The 19,679-nt window shown below is 41.9% G+C and overlaps 1 protein-coding gene across 1 annotated transcript in view; it reads right to left on the bottom strand.

Annotated features, from left to right (window-relative positions):
* LOC124712141 (piggyBac transposable element-derived protein 4-like) overlaps positions 1-19,080 on the bottom strand; it is a 102,017-nt gene extending 82,937 nt beyond the window's left edge. The window contains exon 1 of the mRNA XM_047242439.1: positions 18,997-19,080. Within this exon, the coding sequence (XP_047098395.1) occupies positions 18,997-19,080 (84 nt within the window). The remainder of the gene's footprint in view (positions 1-18,996) is intronic.
* Between the last annotated feature and the right edge of the window lie 599 nt (positions 19,081-19,679).

The following is a 19,679-nucleotide window of genomic DNA, read 5'->3' as shown; positions in this document are numbered from 1 at the left end:
TGAGAAGCTCCATCAAGCATCCCACGAGGCACTCCGCTGAATCGAGTCCATCAACGTCCGAGTGTAGTCTGAGCCGTTTTAAAACTTGTGTACTATGTATAATTTTACATGTTCATTTATATATATATATATATATATATATATTTGTTTTGCTAAATGTGTGTTACTGTAATTGATGCATACGATAATAATAACAATAATAATAACTGGAATGACCCAAGTATGACTTTAGAACCCAGACGACAGGTATCTTTTTCTCCAATGTGCGCCACAGTCTTCAGTTGGTTGCACCCTGTTCCCTTAATGGCTGCTGGAATAGCCTGTTCAACATGTTGAATGACGCCCTCAACTCTACACAGCGGGTGCACCTGGTGTCCTCTCCTGTCCCTTGCTGCCATTTCCATAAGGGATACCATCATTCGCTTACGTTTGAACTGCTGACGATAAACAGACCGCTACCCCTTCACATTCGACTACTCTTGACTCCGGACAATACAGGTTTCCCCAAAACAGCTGAAGTGAGTCCCATTGGTGCAGTTTTAGTTTCAGTGAAAGCCAGCAGCTCGAACATGTTGGTTAGAGGAACCAATACAACACCCTGAGTCCTCCCTGCTCCCCATCCACCCTGTACAGGACGTCTAGATCTACCACCGACATGCAACTCACAGTCAAGCTTCTGCAGAGGAGACAGAACCACAGGACAAGACAGTACATGGGGTACCTCTGGTACTGGTATCACAAGCAAACAACTCTCAGGAGCTCTTCGAACACACCGATTCACAGCAGTTGCCAACCTTTTGACAGTTGACAGGACGATTTCCAGCTGCTTACGAACGGCAACCAACTCATTCCATGAAACTTCCTGGCAGATTAAAACTGTGTGCCGGACCAAGACTCGAACTCGGGACCTTTGCCTTTCACGGGCAAGTGCTCTACCATCTGAGCTACCGAAGCACGACTCACCCCCGGTCTCACAGCTTTACTTCTGCCAGTATCTCGTCTCCCACCTTCCAAACTTTACAGAAGCTCTCCTGCGAACCTTGCAGAACTAGCACTCCTGAAAGAAAGGATATTGTAAAGAAATGGCTTAGCCACAGCCTGGGGGATGTTTCCAGAATGAGATTTTCACTCTGCAGCGGAGTGTGCGCTGATATGAAACTTCCTGGCAGATTAAAACTGTGTGCCCGACCGAGACTCGAACTCGGGACCTTTGCCTTTCGTGGGCAAGTGCTCTACCATCTGAGCTACCGAAGCACGACTCACGCCCCGTCCTCACAGCTTTACTTCTGCCAGTATCTCGTCTCCCACCTTCCAAACTTTACAGAAGCTCTCCTGCGAACCTTGCAGAACTAGCACTCCTGAAAGAAAGGATATTGCAAAGAAATGGCTTAGCCACAGCCTGGGGGATGTTTCCAGAATGAGATTTTCACTCTGCAGTGGAGTGTGCGCTGATATGAAACATCCTGGCAGATTAAAACTGTGTGCCCGACCGAGACTCGAACTCGGGACCTTTGCCTTCCGCTAGTAAATGCTCTACCATCTGAGGTGCAGAGTGAAAATCTCATTCTGGAAACATTTCCCAGGCTGTGGCTAAGTCATGTCACCGCAATATCCTTTCTTTCAGGAGTGCTAGTTCTACAAGTTTCGCAGGAGAGCTTCTGTAAAGCTAGAAGGTAGGAGACGAGATACTGGCAGAAGTAAAGCTGTGCGTGGGTAGCTCAGATGGTAAAGCACTTGCCCGCAAAAGGCAAAGGTCCCGGGTTCGAGTCTCTGTCAGGCACACAGTTTTAATCTGCCAGCAAGTTTCATATCAGCGCACAGTCCGCTGCAGAGTGAAAATCTCATTCTGGCAACTCATTCCATGTTCAAGAACATCATTTACCTTGGGGCTACGTTTTGGCTGGTGCAATGTATTAAAGGCAGTGGACAAATAACTTTAAATTAAGTCCACTGATTATCTTTAAAAATTGGAAATTGTTGGTATGTTCTGTGGGCCAAACTGCGTAGGTCATCGGTCCCTAGGCTTACAAACTACTTAATCTAACTTAAACTAACTTACGCTAACGACAACACACATACACATGCCCAAGGGAGGACTCGAACCTCCGACGGGGCGAGCCGCGGATTATCTTTTAATCTGTTGAGCTAAACTGTTGCTAATTCCCTATAAGAACTGGAGCAAATAAATAAAATGAGATTTCTATTAAGGCAACACAAAAACCTGTGGTAAAAATTACTGCTGTCTTATAACGTTTTGAGGTTAATTATAGTTGTTAGGAAATTCGAAAGTAGAGTCAATTAACAATAAATGCAGATTATATAAAGGGATACTCCTCTTTAAGGGAAAAGTAGTAACTGGACATATGAATATATTGCAAAGGCTGTGTCTTTATGTTGCGTACACTATAAAGCCTTATGTTTTGTCAGGGACATATTGAAATATCATTTTCTTAGTTAAGTCACTATGAAAAGAAAACTTAGGTAGGGTAGTGTTCCATCAAGTTTTATTGATTTAAGTCTTAGATTTTCCAAATTTCGAAAAGAGATGTAGTTCTTAGCTTTGATGAAATGAAAGTAAACAGTCATTTATGTTTTGACCACGCAGGGGAGAATACAAGAGGACCACACAACATTGCTCAATTTATGGTCATCAGAAGTTTGGTAGAAAAATGGATGCAGCCCATTTATTACAACTTTGAGACAGCCGTTTCTGAGGACTTTTTGGCTGAAACGTTTCAAGATATAAAAAATTTTGTCTTTAAAGCGAGAGTATTTGTGTATGATATGGGGCCATCGAACAGAAAACTTGTAGGGAATCGAAAGGTAACTTAGGATTCGAAAATAAATCAAATCGGAACAGGAAAATATGGCTTTCTTGTTATTTGCCTTATGCCTTGAAAGTGTTAGGGAATCATTCGCTTGACGATGGTTATGATTAAAATCTGGTAGCTTGTACAAAAAGAAACGTAAATTATGTTACTTGAACCCCAAAACACTGGTGTAGATTTTCAGTATGCCCGTAACGTCCGTCGGCCGGTGTGGCCGTGCGGTTAAAGGCGCTTCAGTCTGGAACCGCGTGACCGCTACGGTCGCAGGTTCGAATCCTGCCTCGGGCATGGATGTGTGTGATGTCCTTAGGTTAGTTAGGTTTAATTAGTTCTAAGTTCTAGGCGACTGATGACCTCAGAAGTTAAGTCGCATAGTGCTCAGAGCCATTTGAACCATTTTTGAACCCGTAACGTAAACACGGAAAAATCAAAAGAGCTTAATAATAATAATAATAATAATAATAATGGTGATAATAACAATAATCATGGAAAATCTCGACTACAATAATACCTGTGGATGAATAAAAATTGTGCACCGTGTGTCTATAGGCTTGAATGCAGTGCTGCCTGGCGAAAGGGTCCACAGTGACGTCAGAGCTCACAACCCGTTTGCGCACGACCTCAACCGTATATTCCAGTATCCACGCTACCGACTGTAATTCCACACCACCTCATCAGGGCTGTCTTAACGTTTGTACCCATTTTTCCATTTCCTTCCCATGTTTTCCTATTGCATTATCTCCCTTTTGTATTGTGGCTTCACCGACACCCCCAACAGCTTCTAGCTTCCTGTCTACCCAAGATCCACTCCGTCTCCGTCGATACCACCCATTAGTCCTCGATACTTACATCCATGCCCTCCTATCATACTATATTCCTAACCTTTTCCCCTCCAATAAGAGACCGTTGTTCCCAGAGCAGGTCTAATTCTTAGGACGCTTTCGTTTCACCTATTAGTTTTTGTCTTTTAAATATAAAAGAAGAAGCGAAGAAAATCAAATGTCTTTTATACGAAACTTTCATTAAATTCATACATACAAATTTTAAAATCGTATGTAAGTATCTCGATATTTAATTTTTCGTTTTTCGTTTTTCTGTTTGTCACATACCCTTTGGCTGAATAACGGGTTGACTCTCGTCACACCTAGGTCTGCTGAACAGTGAGCAGTTTTTCGAATTGAAGCCGCACTGTCACGAACACTTCTCACGGTGGATTCACTAAGTCCCAATTCACGCTGAATGTCAACAATATGCTGACCTTTCTCACAGGGATTCAAAACTTCCCTCTTTGTTTATAATGAATATGATATTCGTAAACGCTTCTTTCCCTCGGCAGGCACGCTTTCTTTCGTTTTACCCGATATTTTAAATACATACACTGTCAAGTCCAATTTCACAGCACTACTGATATGAACTGACGATCCACGTCTCGCCGAACACGACAGAAGATGCAAGTTGAGATGCGCTAACGCGTTACTGCTTCCGTTTACTGCTAACAGGTGGCAACACTGGACTTAAAACTAAAATCGTTTGTATGCGAAAACGCGAATAACGAATTCGCGTACAATGGAGTCTACCTCTATAGAATTACATGGCAGCAATATTTCCAGAAGCAGGACATCTCAGCGGCTTTGGGCACTGTACCCAACCTACCAAACCCTTAATGCAAAGTCAAGCTTCTTATCTTTTGGGGACCGACTATCCTCTCCCTATTATTGGACTATAACTTAGGATAACGGCGCAAGACCCACCCCCAACCCCACCTCCCTCCAGTACATCTCTTCCAATATGCCGATGACACCGCATTCCTCACCCTCGCTCCTACCCTCCAACGGTCCCAACGCCTTCTCCAGAATCACCTTGACCTTTCTGCCGCTTGGTGTAACCAGTGGCTCCTGAAAATCAATCCTTCCAAGACCCAGGCAATCATTGTAGGTCCTACAACTCGCTCTTTCCGGCTCCTGGATTTCTCCCTTACCGTCTGCGCCTGTCCTGTCCGCCTCACCCCCACCCTCACCTACCTTGGCCTCACCATTGACCGCCACCTCACCTGGATCCCACATCTCCGCTTCATCCAATTCAAAGCCCACAACCACCTCCGACTCCTCAAACTCCTCTCTGGCCGGACATGGGGGTTGCACCCCTCTACCATCCTCCACAGCTACAAATCCTTAATCCGTCCCATCCTCTGTTATGCCAGTCCCACCTAGATATCTGCCATCCCCTCCCCTCCCAAATTCTATATGTCCCTCCAGTTCCTTGAGCGTCATGCACTCCACCTCACCTTCCGTATATGCCTCCCGTCCCCCACGCGGCTCCTCTATGACCTCATTCCTTTCCCCCATCTGCTCCTATTCCTTGAACATATCCGCATACTCTACACCTCCCGCCGCCTTGATCCCCCTCACCCCCTGGTTGCTTCTCTCCTTTCCCATCCCTGCCCCCTGCCACTCTCTCTCTGCCCCCCTTCTCTCCCCCGAGTCCTTTTGCATTTCCCTCCTCTGCCTTTTCCCATTCCCTCTTGTGTCTGCCCTGCCCCACCCCCCCCCCCTTATGAATCCTCTCCCTCCTTTGCCCCCCCCACTTTCGTTTTTTCCTCTCCTCCCTCCTTGTTTTCCCCCTCATCCAGGTCCCCCCCCCCTCCCATCTGCCCTTGGCTAGGGAGTGTCATCTTTGTGCCGACATTTTCGTGCAGTGTTTTACAGTGAGTGTTTTACAGTGAGTGTTCTGTGTTGTGTGTCTTTTGGGAAGTGTTGCGAACGGCCATCATACTGTCGTTGGGTGTGATTTTTTATCTCTTGCGAACAGAAACCAGACTGTCGCCATGTTTTTTTAATTGTGTGTCTACTATGTTACTTGTCTCATTCCTGTGTATTTTATTAACATTGCCAACCCCTTTGCTTTATGTTTTAACTTTCCACAATTTTCCGCCATTTTACAATTTAAGTCACCGTTTTATCGCCTGTTTTTTTTGTTTCTTTTCTTCTTCCGTTTTTAAAAAGTATGTAGGCTGTAGAGCAGCGTACTAAGCTGCTGCCAGCCCGCCCCCTTCGAGGGAGGGGGGGGGGGGGGGAATTGAAATTCAATAAAGGAAAAAAAAAAACAAGACCCACTTACAGAGGCTCCAGACCCTACAAGATAAGGTGCAGCGGAGGATATTTCATGTGCCGACTATCTTCCCAGCACTATACTTTCATGTAGCCAGCGAAGAGCTGGAAGTCCTAGAAAGATTTAAGAAAACACCTGTAAAATTCTGCAAACAAAAGATTAATATGATTTTAGTAAACTGCAGGAGCATCCAAGGAAAGGTCCCAGAATTAGTATCGTTTACTGAAGGTTATAATGCACAGATAGTATTGGGAACAGAAACCTGGTTGAAGCCAGTCGTCAGTGACAACGAAATCCAAAGTTCAGACTGGAATATTTATCGTAAGGATAGGTTAGTCGCCAGTGGTGGCGGCGTGTTCATTGCAGTAAAAAAATCGATAAAATATAGCGATGTTATCACGGATTCCGAATGTGAATTAATCTGGGTGAAACTGGGTCTCAAAGAACGGCCAAAAATGGTGATCGCTTGCTTTTATAGACCACCGGGGTCAGGGTCTGTAATTGCAGAGTGCTTCAGACAGAGGTTGCAGGATATCATTAGTAATTTTCCTGATCTTGCCGTTGTCATAGGGGGTGACTTCAACTTGCCAGGTATAGATTGGGAGTGTTATGCCATCAGAACTGGTGCCAGAGACATGGATCGTGTGGCTTTGTTCTGTACGTCTTGTCCGAAAATTAGATTGAGCAGATAGTTGAAGAACCAACTCGAGAGGGTAACGTCTTAGACCTCCTGGTAACAAACAGATCTGAACTTACCGAACCAGTTAACGTAGAGGAAGGTATCAGTGATCATAAGGCTGTGTCAGCATCTATGACGACAGGTCCTACAAGGAATGTTAAGAAAGGTAGGAAGATATATCGCTCAGCAAGGGTGACAGGATACGAATTTCAGAATATCTACATCTATCTACTACCTCTACATTTATACTCCGCAAGCCACCCAACGGTGTGTGGCGGAGGGCACTCTACGTGCCACTGTCATTACCTCCCTTTTCTATTCTAGTCGCGTACGGTTCGCGGGAAGAACGACTGCCGGAAAGTCTCCGTGCGCGTTCAAATCTCTCTAATTTTACATTCGTGAACTCCTCGGGAGGTATAAGTAGGGGGAAGCAATATATTCGATACCTCATCCAGAAACGGACCCTCTCGAAACCTGGCCAGCAAGCTACACCGCGATGCAGGGAGCCTCTCTTGCAGAGTCTGGCACTTGAGTTTGCTAAACATCTCCGTAACGCTATCACGCTTACCAAATAACCCTGTGACGAAACGCGCCGCTCTTCTTTGGATCTTCTCTGTCTCCTCTGTCAACCCGACCTGGTACGGATCCCACATTGATGAGCAATACTCAAGTATTGGTCGAACGAGTGTTTTGTAAGCCACCTCCTTTGTTGATGGACTACATTTTCTAAGGACTCTCCCAATGAATCTCAACCTGGTACCCGCCTTACCAACAATTAATTTTATATGATCATTCCACTTCAAATCGTTCCGTACGCATACTCCCAGATATTTTACAGAAGTAACTGCTACCAGTGTTTGTTACGCTATCATATAATCATACAATAAAGGATCCTTCTTTCTATGTAATCGCAATACATTACATTTGTCTATGTTAAGGGTCAGTTGCCACTCCCTGCACCAAGTGCCTATCCGCTGCAGATCTTCCTGCAATTCGCTGCAATTTTCTAGTGCTGCAGCTTCTCTGTATACTACAGCATCATCCGCGAAAAGCCGCATGGAACTTCCGACACTATCTACTAGGTCATTTATATATATTGTGAAAAGCAGTCAGCATCAAATATTCGGTGACGAGGACGAAGATGTGGAGAATAAATGGAAAAATTTCAAAGGCATCGTTCAATATGCCATTGGCAAGTATGTTCAGAGTAAGGTTTTAAGGGATGGGAAAGATCCACCATGGTTTAATAGCCGCGTTAGAAAACCGCTACGTAAACAAAGAGCACTTCATCTCAGATTCAAGAGAAGTAAAAACCTAGCTGACAAAGAAAAGCTGAAAGAAGAGAAATTGGACATGAGGAGAGCGATGAGAGAAGCGTTCAATGATTTTTAAAGTAAGATGTGGTCAACCGACCTGAGTAAAAACTCTAAGAGATTAGAGAGAAGAGCGAAATACTGAATTCGATCTTCCAAAGTTGTTTCATCACGGAAGATCGTAACACTGTCCCTCCTTTCAAGCGTCGTGCGAACGTCGAAATGTCAGATATTGAGATAACCGATCGCGGAATTGAAAAGCAGCTACAATTGCTTAGTAATGGAAAGGCTTCAAGACCAGATGAGATACCTATAAGATTCTATAAAGATTATGCGAAAGAACTTGCTCGCCTTCTAGCAGTAATTTATCGCAGATCGCTTGAGCAACGAAAGGTACTTAATGACTGGAAAAAACGCAGGTCATCCCCATTTTTAAGAAAGGCCGTAAGACAGGTCCACACAATTATAGACCTATATCGTGGACGACAATCTGTTGTAGAATTATGGAACAAGTTTTATGTTCAAGAATTATGACGTTCTTGGAAAATGAACATCGCCTCTATAAAAATCGGCATGGATTCCGAAAACAGATCCTGCGAAACTCAGATCGCTCTGTTCCTCCATGAGATCCACAGCGCAGTGGACAACGGCGCTCAGGTTGATGCCGTGTTCCTTCATTTCAGTAAGGCATCTGACACCGTCCCGCATTGCCGTTTAATGAAAAAAATACGAGCTTACGGAGTATCGGTGCAGACTTGCGATTGGATTCAAGTCTTTCTTGCAGGCAGAAGTCAACACATGGCTCTTAACGGAACTAAACCGACAGATGTAAAGGTAATATACGGAGTACCACAGGGAAGTGTGATGGGACCGTTGCTGTTCACAATATATATAAATGATCTAGCAGAAAGCGTCGGATGCTCTTTAAGGCTATTCGCAGATGATGCAGTTGTTTATACCAAAGTAGCAACGCCAGAAGATAGTAAGAATTTGCAGAATGACCTGCAGAGTATTGATGAATGGTGCAGACTCTGGCACTTGACCCTTAACGTAAATAAATGTAATATATTGCTTATACATAGGAAAAGAAATCCACTACTGTACAGGTACACTATTGGTGACAAACAGCTGGAGTCAGCGTCTGCCGTAAAATATCTATGCGTAGTTATCCAGAGCGACCTTAAGTGGAATGACCATATAAAACAGATAGTGGGAAAAGGAGACACTAGACTCAGATTCATCGGAAGAATCTTAAGAAAATGTAACTCATCCACGAAAGAAGTGGCTTATAATGCGTTTGTTCGCCCGATTCTTGAATATTGTTCATCTATTGGGACCCCTGTCAGGTAGGACTGATAGAGGAGATACAGAAGAGCGGCGCGTTTCGTCATGGGATCGTTTAGCTGGCGAGAGAGCGTAACGGAGATGCTAAACAAACTCCATTGGCAGACGTTACAAGAGAGACGTTGCGCATCACGGAGAAATTTACTATTGAAATTTCGGGACAGCACTTTTCAGGAGGAGGCAGACAACATATTTCTTCCCCCACCATATACATCTCGCGTATTAACCACGAGGAGAAAATTCGAGAAATTAGAGCCAATACAGAGGCTTGCCGACAGTCATTCTTCACACGCACTAATCGTGAGTGGAACAGGGTTGCAGGGATCAGATAGTGGTACCGAAAGTACCCTCCGCCACACACCATTAGGTGGCTTGCGGAGTATGATGAAGATGAACGTCATCAAGACCACTTATCCGGCAGGCAAAACGGTGATGTTGACAACCGAGATGACCCGTGGCCCTATTCAAGGGTGGTGACCGACTACTATGGGTATAGCCCCGGCCCAGCTTGTCGGATACGGCCAAGTTTACTCGAAAGGCAAACGCGGGCACAGCCGACTGCGGCCAACCACCCTGCCCGGTCATTGCTCTGTCACGTGACCAGCCACTGGCCCGATGGCTGCTGCGGCCAAAGTTGTGTGCAGGAACACAATGAGCATGCGGGACTGACAGTTGTAGCCAGCCGTAAATGAGGTTCCAACTGCATGATTTCCTTACCTTTGATTATTTTGTTTGTCGCCGCTATTCTGCGAAAGAATCTTTCTATCACGATGGACTTCGATACGGAAAAAGTCATGGGACAGCGATATGCACATATACTGATGCGATAGTATCGCTTCCACGATGCATAAAAGGGTAGTGCATTGATGGAGCTGTCGTTTGTACTCAGGCAATTCATCTGAGAAAGTTTCCGACGTGGTTATGACGGCACAACAGGAATAACCTGACTTCGTTTGAAGCCAGAATGGCAGTTGGAGCTAGATGCATGGGACATTCCATTTCAGAAATCGTTAGGTAATTCAGTATTCCAAATCCATGGAGTCAAGAGTGTGTCGAGGACACCGAATTTCAGGCATTACCTCCCACCACAGACAACGCAATGGCCTTCACTTAACGACCAACAGCAGTGGAGTTTGCATAGAGTTGTCAGTGGTAACAGACAAGCCAAAAAGACGTGATATAACCGCGAAAATCAATGTGGAACGTACGACAAACGTATTCGTTATGACAGTGCAGCGAAATTTGGCGCTAGTAGGCAACTGCAGGAGGCGACCAATGTGAGTGCCTTTGCTAACACCACGGCATTGCCTTCAGCGTTTCTCCTGGACTCGTGTAACCATACCGAGACGATTGGAAAACCGTGACCTGGTCAGATGAGTGCCACTTTCAGTTGGTAAGAGCTGATGGTAGGGGTCAAGTGTGGCACGGACCCCACTGAACCAAGGATCCAAGTTCTCAACAGGGCACTGTGCAAGCTGGTTGTGGCTCCACAATGGTGTGAGCTGTGTTTACATGGATCATTAACAGGAAATGGTTATATTCGGCTGCTTGGAGACCATTTACAGCCATTCATGGACTTCATTTTCCAAACACCGATGGAATTTTAATGGATGACAATGCGCATTGTCACCGGGTCACAACTGTTCGCCATTGGTTTGATGAACTTTCTGGATAATTCGAATGAATGATTTGCCCACCCACATCGTCCGACATGAATCCCATCGAACATTTATGAGACATAATCGAGAGGTCAGTTAGTGCACAAAATCCTGCACCGCCAACACTTTCGCAATTGTGGACGACCATATAGGCAGTATGGCTCAAAATTTCTGCAGGAGAGTTCCAACGACATGTTGAATCCATGCCTTGTCGAATTTTATTCTAATTCTGATTCTTATTTAATGCCTTCTAGTGACACAGTGCTCATGGCTGAGTTCTAATATAGCCTGACATTTCAGAAACAGAACATTTCAATAACGACAACGTAAATTCACATTTTAATAACAGGCACAGGAAACGGCCAAAATGATGACAGCTTCTTCTTCCAGTGCGTGGCTGTGGATTGGACAATGACATTCAGATTCTGTCTTGCAGCACCCACGTCAGGAATTCCGTTACCCTTGTCTACTTCCTCACAGCCATGATACAAACAAACGACACAGTATTTTGTGACAGAAGACATTCTATGTGTTATTAGCACCACTTAGCCTACCATATATCATAGTGCACTTGTGAGTCATGCAGTGCTGGCCATTTGTATAAATAACAGGACACAATATCGAAATATTTGACACACACAACTAGCAAAAACTTACGACAAAAATATATACTGCCATAAGAAATATCATACGCTCCCACAAAGCGCAACACAATACTGAAATATAAAATAATGGCACAAATGTTCTTATCTGGCGTCACACAAAACAGATGTCCAGATTTTAGATGCTGAGATGCGTCAACTTGCTTTCAAAGTTACTACCAGTGATAAGCAACGTCCACCATGGATCGTAATTACACAAAAGATTTTCTTAAATTCTTTTGCAACAGTCAACAGAACCAGTTGGTTACTGTGCATTAAAATCCTGTCGGCTGGCACTAGTTTAAATGTCAGTGACATTTCCCAGCTGAAATTCGTGGTTGCTGTAAACATAATGTGATACTAGTTCCACAAATTCCAAATCTCTGAGGAAAATAAAGTGCTTTCAAAATGAGGTTTCCTTACCTTGAGTAATAATGATCTCCATCATGTTGAAGTTATGTTGTTAATTTCTCCACCATCGTGTTTCATTCTGCACAAATATAGCGAAAGTGGCTCTATTCTATTTTCAAATAAAAACATTGGCCATATAATGCAGTAGCCGATAAAATTTTACTCCACTGCCTGAATAATTTCAACACTGTGTGAAATCGCACTGCACAATCGATATTACTGTTGTGTAGTAAACAAGAATACTTTAGAGACACATCTACTATATACAATGTGAGAAAACTAAGTGCCAGTCAGCATCTAAGAATGGCTGACACACCACAAGTATCAAATTAGTAATTACATTTTCCTCTGCTTACACACAGAATAAATACAGAATAATAGTCATAATAAAAAACAGATGGCATGTTAATAATTTTTGTAAACAAATTCTACGTTTTAGTACTGGACATTATTCAAGAAAGTACAATTCATAACATTAACGTTGAAGAAGTTCCATTATTACTTAGCTGGAAACCATACTAAGATTCACTGTAATCATCCGGTATTGAACTTCCTTTTAAGTTGTAAATCACTGCATGCCAGGTTGATCAGATGGTCCTTGGCGATTCAGGAGTGTGAATTTGAAATCATACATGTGAAACATGAGAGTAATGTGGTAGCAGATGCATTATCGCATCTGTCAGGAACGTTTAATTTGGTACACTCATAGAGTGTGGGAGCACTTTGATGTCACTAATTGTGCAATTAAAATTAATTAGCTCTGATGCTTCCCAAATATGTGAAGGAGAGAATAACATATCTGTGTAGGTATTTACTTTTCGGAAAGATAATCCTTCTAAGAAAGGTTCTAATGTTGAACTGCATTTAATCATGAAGGATAAATTCCTGCAAGTCATGGCAACTGACATTTATAGACCTCTCCCATGAGCTTGTTGTGAGGCAAAGTATGTCATCTCCATGTATGATTTATTTACTAAAAACAGAACGTTACGTGCACTGAAAAGTACTATGATCATCCTGGTAATCCATAGATTGACGAATGATTACATTCTTTGAGTTGGCAAGGCAGAGATTAATTTGCCCAATAATGCTAAGAATTTCACCAGAACTCTCTGGAGAAAATTCTTACATAAGAATGGACTAAGACAATGATTAATTTCTAAATACCGCCCAAAGACCAACCCTGTAAAGGGAATGTTCAGAAAGTTTAATTGTTCTATTAGAAAGTGCTGTTCTAATAGACAAAGAGCACAGATAATTATTTGAGGCCGTTTGAAAAAATATTTAATAATTTGCCCCATACTACTAATAGTGTACTCCAAATGAATTTCTATTAAATCAAGTTGAGAGGAGTGAATCAACAGATCCATTTCCAAAGGTACCAAAAACTAAATTACGACTGGAAGAAAAGGCGAGGTATACCCTAGTAAAATTACTGGAAGTCGCTGCCCAGAAAAATAGCCTTTGACAGAAAATCAGGAAAGGAACAGAACTTCCCGATAGCTGAGAAAGTTTTCGTACATAACCATTCAAAGTTCTCATAATTAAACAAGAAAAATAAAAAATGGCAAATGCTGTGCATTGGTTCATACATAAATAGGATGAGAAGGAGAGTTCTGGGAAGAAAAATGCTGACATCAGCGTCAGAAAATTCATATCACTGGTGTCATATTATGGCTGACATATGTCATATTTTGCTATTGTCAATATCAGCACTTCCTTATCTCCAAGGCCATTCCGGGAGTTACAACGTCCTGCACCATGTGCCAAGGTCAAAGAGGAGAGGGGAGTGCCTCCGCTTTCCCTGCACCTCTACAAATTTCGCATGAAGCACCTCCCCCTCGAGTGCCCGCCTGCTCTCCTGCATTCGTGAGAGCAAGTTTCGGCTACATGTCTTATTTCGCTGATATAAGCATCCACACCCCTCATGCCTACAAAACAACGTTTTGCGTAAAGCACCCACAACCTCACGCCCCACGCGCCTGCACTTATGCTTAGTAGCTATGTTTACATTACTGATCATCAAAAATTCATTAGAGGACTGGCCCTGCAATCCTCACTTGGTAACTTTGATTAGAAGCTATATATCAGTAGTAGGGCAAGGTCCGTGTCAGCTCATTCTGCATTGTTGCCAAGTATATTCAAGATCGCGGCGATGACGTCATCCAATATGGCGGCTTTTGGCGGGAAAATAGGCCAAATGTGCTACGTCCACTAACCTAACCTTTAGAAAAAATGGCGCGAAGTTTGAATTTTGGCAGGAAATTGTGCTATGTCCACTAACCTAAGCCTCCAGAAGAAATAATAGCGTGAAGTTTGAATTCCAACACGATAATGCATGCAAAAACCGTACTTGTCTTTATTATTATTCATTATCATTTATTAACATTCATTATCATTTATTATTATTTATTATTATTTATATCATGCACATGTGTATTCAGTCCAACTGTGTTACTTCATACCCCTGCCACCAGAGAGCACCACCGTGATGTCATTCAAGATGGTTGATTTTGGCGGGAAGAAAGCCAATTGTGCTACCTCCACTGAACTACCACTACCATTCTCCTGCACATTCAGTCTTTGCTGAGCTGTCGTTGCCATGTGTTCGATCATAGAGATGGATGTGGGTGATAGAGCAGCCTTCAATAACTGCATTTCATGTAGACATTCGGGGGAGGACTGTAGCCACAGTTCACTACATGAGGTGTGGAAGCGTATGATAATGGAGGAGTGTCGGAGCAATAAGTACAAGAATTCTGTTCAGCAGATTTCGGCAATGCAGAGGGATGGAGCCAGGATGCATCCCAAAACCAGCATATGCTCATGTGCATGTGCAAACTGCAGGCTTATTTACCATCAAACATTCACTCTTCCAAAATGCAAGAACCATTCAGTTGACACCAATTCGCTTCAGCGTAAGCATATTCGTATACAATGTATATACCATTGAAGACCATCCTGCAGAATGTGTTCAATCGATGAGTTATTGGTGTCTGACCGCGTTGAGTTTAACAGCAGTGTAGTTTGCAAGCATACAGCCAAGGAATGCCCCCATAGCCTCCTACATGCTGAATGGAAACGTGCAGTAATCCTGGAACATATGAATAAGAATAAGAACACAGTCCTCCAAATAAATTCACTCCAACGAAATGCTTTTAAAATGCATTACCCATCTCATGGAAACATCTGCTACTGTCTGAGCTGTCTACCTTTTCTAAAGCCCACATATAAGCTCCCAGGCCACAAGAGACGACTGCCTGCGATGCAGCAGAACGACGAACTGATCTAGTTCACGAGTTCTCCGCTAGAGGGCACTTCGATAGGTCACGTGTTCACCTCATTCAGCCAATAGCAGCACAGCATCATGATGACGTAGTTGGCTTCTATATAAGGAGCACTCAGCAGCTCCTCCATCTCTCTTCCAGTCAGTCATGATAAAGCGTCAGTCACCACCACAGCAGAATAGGAGGAGGAGCAAGCAGCACCAGAAAAGTAAGCCCCCAAATTATTATTATTATTATTATTATTGTTATTATTATTATTCTTTCCTTTCTCAGACGTTATGTCTGGTTAAAAATAGAAAGTGACGCAGACCTTGATCAAGTGTGACTTCCTTTTAACTGTACGCAATATGTTACATTGCATTTAGGAACTTTCGGGTTATTGAACACGTATCAATAATTGCAGATTTCTGTAGTTGTATATATAAGTTTGGATGTAGCTGTATTGCGTTGATGTACTGGTGGATATTACGTTGTATGACTCCTGTAGTTGATAATATAATTGGTATAGTGTCAACTTTATCCTGATGCCACATGTCCTTGACTTCCTCAGCCAGTTGGATGTATTTTTCAGTTTTTTCTCCTGTTTTCTTCTGTATATTTGTTGTATTTGGTATGGATATTTCGATTAGTTGTGTTAATTTCTTCTTTCTATTGGTGAGTATGAAGTCAGGTTTCTTATGTGGTGTTGTTTTATCTGCTATAATGGTTCTGTTCCAGTATAATTTGTATTCATCATTCTCCAGTACATTTTGTGGTGCATACTTGTATGTGGGAACGTGTTGTTTTATTAGTTTATGTTGATTGGCAAGTTGTTGATGTATTATTTTTGCTGCATTGTCATGTCTTCTGGGGTATTCTGTATTTGCTAGTATTGTATATCTGCTTGTGATGTGATCTACTGTTTCTATTTGTTGTTTGAAAAGTCTGCATTTATCTGTTGTGGTATTGGGATCTTTAATAACATGCTTACTGTAATATCTGGTGTTTATTGTTTAATCCTGTGTTGCAATCATGAATCCTTCCGTCTCACTGTATATATTGCCTTTTCTTAGCCATGTGTAGGATGTGTCTTGATCGATGTGTGGCTGTGTTAGATGATAAGGGTGCTTGCCATGTAGTGTTTTCTTTTTCCAATTTATTTTCTTTGTATCTGTTGATGTTATGTGATCTAAAGGGTTGTAGAAGTGGTTATGAAATTGCAGTGGTATAGCCGATGTATTTATATGAGTGATTGCTTTGTGTATTTTGCTAGTTTCTGCTCGTTCTATAAAGAATTTTCTTAAATTGTCTACCTGTCCATAATGTAGGTTTTTTATGTCGATAAATCCCCTTCCTCCATCCTTTCTGCTTAATGTGTATCTTTCTGTTGCTGAATGTAAGTGATGATTCTATATTTGTGGCATTGTGATCGTGTAAGTGTATTGAGTGCTTCTAGGTCTGTGTTACTCCATTTTACTACTCCAAATGAGTAGGTCAATATTGGTATAGCATAGGTATTTATAGCTTTTGTATTGTTTCTTGCTGTCAATTCTGTTTTCAGTATTTTTGTTAGTCTTTTTCTATATTTTTCTTTTAGTTTTTCTTTAATATTTGTATTATCTATTCCTATTTTTTGTCTGTATCCTAGATATTTATAGGCATCTGTTTTTTCCATCGCTTCTATGCAGTCGCTGTGGTTATCCTATATGTAATCTTCTTGTTTAGTGTGTTTTCCCTTGACTATGGTGTTTTTCTTACATTTGTCTGTTCCAAAAGCCATATTTATATCATTGCTGAATTCTTCTGTTATCTTTAGTAATTGGTTGAGTTGTTGATTTGTTGCTGCCAGTAGTTTTAGCTCATCCATGTATAGCAAATGTGTGATTTTGTGTTGGTATGTTCCAGTAATATTGTATCCATAATTTGTATTATTTAGCATGTTGGATAGTGGGTTCAGAGCAAGGCAGAACCAGAAAGGACTTAATGCGTCTCCTTGGTATACTCCACACTTAATCTGTATTGGCTATGATGTGATATTATTTGAATTTGTTTGGATATTAAGTGTGGTTTTCCAATTTTTCATTACTATGTTTAGGAACTGTATCAATTTAGGATCTACTTTGTATATTTCCAATATTTGTAGTAACCATGAGTGGGGTACACTATCGAAAGCTTTTTGGTAATCAATGTATGCGTAGTGTAGTGACCTTTGTTTGGTTTTAGCTCAATATGTCACCTCTGCATCTATTATCAGTTGCTCTTTACATCCACATGCTCCTTTGCAACAGCTTTTTTGTTCTTCATTTGTAATTTTGTTCTGTGTTGTATGTGTCATTAATTTCTGAGTAATGACTAAAGTTAATATTTTGTATATTGTTGGTAGGCATGTTATGGGGCGATATTTAGCTGGGTTTGCTGTGTCTCCTTGATCTTTAGGTTTCAGATAAGTTATACCGTGTGTAAGTGTATCAGGGAATGTGTATGGGTCTGCAATGTAACTGTTAAATAATTTAGTTAGATGTGAATGTGTTGAGGTGAACTTCTTTAGCTACAAATTTGCTATTTTATCTTTTCCAGGGGCTTTCCAATTGTGTGTAGAATTAATTGCTTGGGTGACTTCATGTTGCAAAATTATCACTTCAGGCATTTGTGGTATCATCTTGTATGTGTTTGTTTTTGCTTGTATCCTCTGTGCATGCCTGTTATGCTGTACCAGGTTTGACCATATGTTGCTCCAGAAGTGTTCCATGCCTGTTATGTTTGGAGGATTGTCTATTTTAATGTGTGTGTTATCTATTGTCTGGTAAAATTTCTTTTGGTTTGTGTTGAATGTTTGGTTTTGTTTCCTTCTATTTTCACTTTTTTTGTATCTTCTAAGTCGTTTGGCCAATGCTTGTAATTTCTGCTTCTTTTCATCTAATTGCTCTATCGCTTCTTGTTGTGAGATTTTACCTAACCTTTTTCCTTTTTTGTCTGATATTTCATTTCTTATAAGTTGTGTTAGCTGTCCAATGTCTTTGTTCAATTTTTCTATTCTGATCTGCAGCCTGTGTTGCCATGCTCGTTTTGTGGGTTTCTTCTGTGTGTTGGTTGTTCTGATCTCTGCCTAGTGTGTATATTTAGTGTAGTGAGTGCTCCTATATAAACCAGTAGTTGTAACTCCTCCATAGTTGTATTTTCATTTATTTTGTTGTGTATGATTGTGTTGATAGTTGTTATTGTTGTTTCGACTTGTGGGTTATTTGGTGGTCTATGCAAGAATGGTCTAATGTCTGTATTTGTGTCTTTGTAGTCTATATATGTCAGCTGAAATTTTTCTTCTATATCTAACATGTGTGTCACTTTGTGTTATATTTGTGCTTGTTCTGGTGGCTGTCTTAACATTTCGTTTTCCTCTGATTGTTTAATTGATACGTTGTTTTCCTTCTAGGGTGGTTGCAGGAAGCATATCCTGCAAAACACTTCTATTTGGATTTAAATCATTTTCCAGTTGGCTAGCAGTGTCGTTACCATTGTGGGCGGGCATAGGGTTCATGCGTCGTCCCCGACCATGACGGCGCTTGTCCGAGGCTTCATTAGTTCTGTCCTGAACCAACTAATCACACTAAAAGGGGGGTTAGCCCTATTAGTGGTTTGTTCTTTTCGTCGCCTTTTACGACCGGCAGAACATACCGGAAGCCTATTATTATTATTATTATTATTATTATTATTATTATTATTATTATTGCTATTATTATTATTTCTCTACCAACATCACATCATTTCTTATGAATATTCGTCTTGGTCCTCCAGCAGCTCCACCCGTGACGCCAGCATCAGCAGGTCCCAGCATGTCCCGGTCCACACACGTGAAGATCTCGGATTCATCCACTCAGGATCCTGTACCTCAGCTTCTCATCATGCTGGAGCAGGATAGCCAGGTATTAATGTTGGTACCAGAGGCTGCGCTTGACGGGGCTTCACATTACTGGGCTCCTTCGTACGTGCCATCCACTGATCATAATCTCACAAGGGGCATCCCACCATCAGTGCAAGAACAACAGGCTAAACGCGCTGGTGTGGATGTCTTGGATGAGAAGATACCGACTGCCACTTCACCTACACCTTTACTATTCGCCTCAAGCTATGTGTTAACAGTTAGTGATTCAAAACGTATCCATGTAGGACTTTAAGTTTCAGAATGCGGTAACCTCTCAACTGTGTTAGTGCTGGAAAATGTGCTCAAAAATATTAAAGTGAAATTTTCTGACTACGAGTGGGATGAACTGTGTCGTTTGAAAACACACATTAAGAATCATATGACTACCGAATATTATCCATCCCACTCCTACCAGGACATGTACCGTGGCAGTCTAACTGTGAGTATTCTATCAGTGTATGATGATGCTACACTAAAAATTAAAAGTGGTGATGGTTATAGTATTTTCATGC

The sequence above is a fragment of the Schistocerca piceifrons genome, chromosome 8 (genome assembly GCF_021461385.2).
Source record: "Schistocerca piceifrons isolate TAMUIC-IGC-003096 chromosome 8, iqSchPice1.1, whole genome shotgun sequence".
Taxonomy (NCBI): Eukaryota; Metazoa; Arthropoda; class Insecta; order Orthoptera; family Acrididae; genus Schistocerca; species Schistocerca piceifrons.
This window is presented reverse-complemented; position numbering and strand designations above follow the sequence as displayed.